The sequence below is a fragment of the Myxocyprinus asiaticus genome, chromosome 13 (assembly GCF_019703515.2).
Source record: "Myxocyprinus asiaticus isolate MX2 ecotype Aquarium Trade chromosome 13, UBuf_Myxa_2, whole genome shotgun sequence".
NCBI lineage: Eukaryota > Metazoa > Chordata > Actinopteri > Cypriniformes > Catostomidae > Myxocyprinus > Myxocyprinus asiaticus.
The window spans coordinates 50,799,647-50,806,089 of NC_059356.1; the positions used below are offsets into that span (position 1 = coordinate 50,799,647).

The 6,443-nt window shown below is 37.9% G+C and overlaps 1 protein-coding gene across 1 annotated transcript; it reads left to right on the forward strand.

The window, feature by feature from the left end:
* Positions 1–228: 228 nt before the first annotated feature.
* On the forward strand, positions 229–2,644 carry nol12 (nucleolar protein 12). The gene is made up of 6 exons (XM_051713515.1): positions 229–396; positions 1,274–1,379; positions 1,485–1,533; positions 1,767–1,909; positions 1,990–2,075; positions 2,293–2,644. The coding sequence occupies exons 1-6, from the start codon at positions 302–304 to the stop codon at positions 2,498–2,500; spliced, it is 687 nt and encodes a 228-aa protein (XP_051569475.1). The 5' UTR covers positions 229–301; the 3' UTR covers positions 2,501–2,644.
* Positions 2,645–6,443: the final 3,799 nt, after the last annotated feature.

The following is a 6,443-nucleotide window of genomic DNA, read 5'->3' on the forward strand; positions in this document are numbered from 1 at the left end:
GGATGTTGGTCATATCATTTAAAAGTGACAATGCAGTGATTTGTATAGCGCTTTTAACAGTACACATCGTTTCAAAGCAGCTTTTAAACAACTATATTTTGGACTCTTTGTCAGGAAGTGAAAGACTGTAAATTTCGAATATAAATGCCTGATAAATACCAAAACTACAGAGATGAACGGAAAGGATTTTCATGAGGTCTTTTATTTTAAAAATCGGACTTTTATTTTGGCACTTCCGGTCGCTCCCAGAAGCGGAAGTTGCATTCGGAGCGTGTCACACGTGTTTAATAACATCGCGAAAATGGTAAAAAACGGGCAGTTTAAACAGAAATCAAAGTTTAAACCTTCAGCGAAAAAGAAGAAATGTGTGCTGATGTTCGATGATAAAGACAGACAGTAAGTGAGAATGAACTATAACTGTATATCTGTTTAAATATGAATTAATCTCATTTCAACACACATGATCTGAATAATATAAAATAACACTCTCTGTATGTTTAAATACACTATCATTAAAAATATTCATTACTGTGTATTTGTTTATGAACTAATACAGAGTTTCATACGTTTCAAAACATTCAAAGTTCTTTATTTTAACAAAAGCTGAAGAAAAACACGCTGATATGAAATAGTGATATGATACTTTGATATTGGCTTATCAAAGCCTTGTCTGAAAGTTTTCACTAGATACATAAAGACAGAGTGAGAGATTTAAAGGCATATTTACATCCTTCTGTGGGCTTATTTACATTTGAATTTTTGACAGCTGGAGTTTCAGTAGTCTTGCTTATCTGAACATTATGTCAGTGGAAGTCTATGGGGTTTTTCCTGTGCGAAAAGCATAATTCCGATCAGATGTACCACACTAAGTCCTTGCTCGTGTGGTATATCTGGTCGTAAGTGAATGGTGACCAGAACTGAAATATTGATCTGTTTCTCACCCACACCTATCATATCACTTCTGAAGACATGGATTAAACCACTGGAGTCTTATGGATTACTTTTATGCTGCCTTTATGTGCTTTTTGGAGCTTCATAGTTCTGGTCACCATTCACTTGCACTGTATGGACCTACAGAGCTGAAATATTCTTATAAATATATTTTTTTGTGTTCACACATTTTTCACATTACATTTTGTATAGTTACTTTTTATTCTAAATTAATTAGCATAATTGATTGTAAATATATTAGTTTTTAATCATATATTTGCATGATTCTCTGAGTAAATATATATGTTGACATTCAGCTGGAGAAATGATGTGTTTGTGTTAGAGAATTCCTGACGGGATTCCACAAGAGGAAAGTGGAGCGGCGTAAAGCGGCACTGACGGAGATGAAGAACAAGCTGAAGGAGGAGCAGAAGAGGGTCAGAGAGGAGGTGAGGATGATGATAATGATGATGATGTGTGTGTGTGTGTGTGTGTGTGTGTGTGTGTGTGTGTGTGTGTGTGAAGCCGCTGCTGAATCTCTGATGTTCCTCCAGAGACATAAACAATACACGAAGATGCTGAAGGAGCGACGGGAAGCTCTGGGTGAGTCTCTTTATTCTGGTTCAGATTCTCAGGTAAAATACTTTTGACATGGTTACAGATTACATTTTTTTACTTTACACAGACAGGGGTGGTAAGTGATTCTGTCACACCAGTTTGTATGATTTAATGTGTAATATTAAAGTATTATAATTAAAGTTAAGGAACAATGTGATATTTTGAAAGTTTTTCTTACTATACATTAACATTCTATCTGTCGTGTTTACATTGTGTAGATGAGGCAGATGAACTGGAAGATGCGATCACAGCGACCAGCGAGTGCGTTCAGTACGATCATCCCAACCACACCGTTACCGTGACGACCATCAGTGACCTGGACCTATCAGGAGCGAGATTACTGGAGCCAGAAAGAGTGCAGGTGAAGAAATCGAATCCGTTCGGTTTGAATGCAGTTTATGAGCGGTCTCGATTGATCAGATGTTTTGTGTGTTTCTCCAGGATGCTGAAGACTGTGAGGAAGATGATGATGAAGAGAAAGTGAAGGCTCTTCCAAAGAAATCAGGGAACCCCATCCTCTCTAAAAAGTACCGTCAGCTTCACTCATTTCTCATTGATCGTGATTATTTGATTAGTTTTGTTTTATTCTGGGATGTCAGTTGATTAGTAACTTTGATCGAATGAATGGCTTGAATCAATACTTGCTGAGAAAGGCCCGTAAAGATAAATGAGCATGTTAAATGGACAGCTCTTATGTTTCGGATCAGAACCGTTACCAACAAGAGCTTTACGTTCTGTCCGCAGGATTAAGTCGCTCACGGCGTCGCTGCATCTTCACACTAAACGGACAAAAAAGAGCAAAAAGAAGCACAACGGGAAACGGGAAATGAGGCGTCAAAATGGGCAGGGTGACAGGAAGTCATTCACATATGACAACAAGCTCCGCCTCGGCAGAACCACCAAGAAGGAGCGACGCAGACGGACAGGCAGGAAGAGGCAGAGTGAGGACTGAGCCCCGCCCCGACTCCCATTTAACCCGTTTTATTGGGTCAGAACGACCCGAGACCCCAGCACACGCTCAATGACCATAAACTCAGTGTTTGTATTTACTGTTGTGATACTTAAAAACATTAAAAAGAGATCTTTTCCATCTTAATGTGTAGCATTTAATGTCATTTTATGTTTTTCGAGCCTGTTGATATCAGGACATGAGTGTTTTTTTACGAATTACGGATTAACATGACACGCAGATCAATTAAATTAATCACATGTATTAATATTTGCTGAGAAAGGCCCACAAATAAATGTAATTCAATATAAATAATCCATAATAATTCAAATCATTATAAATATATGAACTGTTATAATTGAGATGTGTTGCATTATTGTTGCAGACCAGTAAAAGCGCTGTTTAGATTCAAGAAGTCCATATGTTGGGTTATTCCCATATCATTGAACATAAGCTTATCTCTGGTGCACACTGAATCAGTCGAGTTCTCATAGGACCTGTTCTTGTGTTCCTTCTGCAAGTCGTCATTTTTATTAGTATAGCGCTTTTCACAACACACATCATTTCAAAGCAGCTTTACAGAAAATCATGCATTAACAGAAAATGAAACTGTAATATCTATAAAGTCTTAGAGTCATCATTGTGTAGTTTGATTAAATATGATTGTGAATTGTGTTTAAAGTAAGTAATTAAATAATAATTGTATTTATAACCCCAGTGAGCAAGCTGAAGGCGACTGTGGTAAGGAACACAAAACTCCATAAGATGTTGATTAATGGAGAAAAATAACCTTGAGAGAAACCAGACTCACTGTGGGGGCCAGTTCCCCTCTGGCTTACATCATGAATATAATGACAATATTACTTATTTATAGTGCAAGTCATGTTTTAAAATTATTAAACTAAGTAAGTGTTAAGGGTCAGTGTTTAAAACAAAGATTTTGTATGAACTGTAAGATTAATGACTAATGTATTTGAAGTTCATCCTGGATTAACTGCAGAAGTTCACATAGATGCATTGTCCTTGTTAGCTGGCAATTAATTGATAGTCTATGTATTCCATTATAAGAGTGTAGTCCATCATTAGACCAAGGTGATGTAGGCAGTGATCAGTGAGGTGCATCACAGTTCAACCGGCCGGTCATTTTGGTGAGGTTTGGAGGGGTCCATCCTAAATCCAAGGTTCAGGCAGTGGCATATGAAGTATCTGATGTCTTACAGTTGGAGTTGGCATCAGTTCATCCTCTGAAGTCCATCGTAAAACACTGAAGTGATGTCTGGCTGGCACCGGCTGTATTTAGTCATCATCACTCAGAGACACGTAGCAGTGAAGTCCAACACCAAACAGGAATGGAGCTGGATCCGTCCGGTTCTGGTGACCTCAGGATAGGAGTCCCGAGGTTGAGACAGGGAAATAAATAGAATAATATTAGCATAGATGCCATTCAATGTATTGCAGTGTTATAGATCATGATCAATGTTTCTGGTTCTGGCAGACCTAACTAAAGCAGCCTAATTGTGAGTTAAAGGATAGATTAGGTTTATATCTGGCTAAATATATGAGCCTTTAGTCTATACTTAAACTGAGAGAGTGTGTCTGCATCCCGAACAGTGCAAGGAGTTAATAATATTAAGAAGAGGTTCTGAGATTACAGGGAATACCTCTTTTAAGAGCTTAGTTGGTTTTGGATCTAACAAGTTAGCTCTTCATGACCTATGACAGCGAAGAATTGAAGTTGCACGTGAGGAAAATTATGAGACACTGTTTTCTGAGGTACTGTGACAGTTAATTGTATAATTCCAATTTTATTTGATTATTTCAATTTTATCAGTAAAGAAATTCATGAAGTCATTACTATTGTGCTGCGATGGAATATCTGGTTCAGCTGATGCTTTATTCCTAATCAATGAAGCCACAGTACTGAATAAACACCTAGGATTGTTGTGGTTATTTTCTATGAGTTTGCTAAAATATGCTGACCTGGCAGATTTTAGTGCCTGTCTGTAGCTACAGACACTATCCTTCCATGCACCACGAAATACCTCTAATTTTATATTCTTCCACCTGCGCTCCATTTTCCAAGCTGCTCTCTTGAGAGCATGAGTGTGATCATTGTACCATTTTTCTTTAATCAAAGGGGGGGCGACACTATCAAGAGTGCTAAAGAAGACTGTATTTATATTTTCTGTTATTTCATCATGTTTTTCTAGACATTGGGGCTTACTGAGTGTATGAGATAGATCTGGAAGATTATTAGTGAAGCTATCTCTAGTGGTCAAAAGAATTGTTCTACATGAATGATAGCATGGTGTAGATTGAGTAACATTAGTAGAATTTCTATAGTATCTACATCAACTCCATATGACAGAATCAAGCATATGATTATGGCAATGAGTTGGTCCTGTCACATTTTATCTGACTCCAAGAGAGTTTAAAATATCGATAAATGCTAATGCTGTGTCATTTTCATTATTTATGTGAATGTTGAAGTCATCAACAATTAAAGCTCTATCTACAGTTACTACAAGATCCGATCTGTGTACTATAGAAAGGGCAAAAGATGACAGAGATTTTTTATTTATATCTGAAAGTGTCATATTAAGCATTATTAGTTCAAAAGACTTAAACTTATATCCTGTTCTCTGAGTAACACCAAAAACTTCACTGTAAACTGTAGCAACACCTCCTCCTCGACCCTTCAGATGAGGCTCATGTTTATAACAATAAACAGCTGGAACATTTATCACATGTGAATCTGTCACTGCTGATGGAAGAAGCTATAGTAAACATGTGACATGCAATGCAGGAAGAAATAACATGAGCGGATGCCACAATTGTTTGTTGTTGTTGTTGTTATGGTTGTTCTTGAGCGGCGAGGGTTTGAGATCGATGTGGTTCCTGATCAGCATATGATTGATGCAATAACCCGTGTAAAACAGTGGAGAAAACGAATGCACACAGTCGAGATGCGAGATGTAGACAAGCGGGAAAAAAGAAAAGAAAAAAGAGAGAAATGGGTCCGTGCGGTAAAATACATGCAGTTGAAACAGAAGAAAAGAGAAAAACCTGAAGCATATGGTAAAATGGCAAAGGATAAAATGATGAACGTGAATAAGCAAGAATAAGCAATGCTAAGCAGGCTAGCAAGCTACAAATGACTTGTGCAGCGTGCACTATTTTTAATTGTTGGTTTATGTACATATGTGTCAGACGAATGCTTTTGAAGCATCTCACTGGTTTTCAGCATAATAAACACTTTGTTTTTAGGACACGTGTCATAGTAAATGTAGTAGCTTTCAAGAACGCGTCCTGTGTGAACGTCTCTCATTCTGAGGCTGCACTGACTGCCCCCTATTGACTCACCTTGGAAAAACAAAGTTTTTTGTTTAATGCACTCTGAGTGGGATTCGAACCGGGGTCAGCTGGCATGGGAGGTGGGCACACTAATGAGGAGGCTAAAGGCAACAGCCCTAGTGTCAGTGACTAGTGCACCTCATGAGGCCAGGGGAGTGATGTTTACGCATACCGCACAGCCATCACGTGTACCAGCTGTCTTACGCTACACTTACTTCAAGCTTTAAGTGCTCTGAAAATATAAACTTTATGTATGCGTTAATTGCGTTAATTTAGCCAGTTGTTTTTATTTTTAAAATCACTAAATTTCCGTTTTAAATTGGCAGCCCTAGAATGAATCTGTTGTTTAGCAATTCAGTCTTAAAATTCACTAAATTTGGCCAATCAAGCAAAAAGCTGAAGTGTGTCAAATGTTAAAATACTTCTTTCTATCCCAGTTTAATATGCAGAGACATCTATAAGACATTCATCTGTTCATTTTCATAAAAAATGTAAACACTGTCTGTGCTGCTATAAAAATTCTTCTGTTTTAAGCGACCCGCCCAGCCCGACACAGCAACATTGACTCGACCAATGGCGTGAGTTGGGGGCA

What these genes read in the sequence shown, in the direction of transcription:
- nol12 (XM_051713515.1), top strand. Translation starts at nt 302, where the DNA reads ATGGTAAAAAACGGGCAGTTTAAACAGAAATCAAAGTTTAAACCTTCA. An exon ending in TTCGATGATAAAGACAGACA is followed by an intron (nt 397 to 1,273) that starts GTAAGTGAGAAT and finishes TGTTTGTGTTAG; the next exon opens with AGAATTCCTGACGGGATTCC. An exon ending in AGAAGAGGGTCAGAGAGGAG is followed by an intron (nt 1,380 to 1,484) that starts GTGAGGATGATG and finishes ATGTTCCTCCAG; the next exon opens with AGACATAAACAATACACGAA.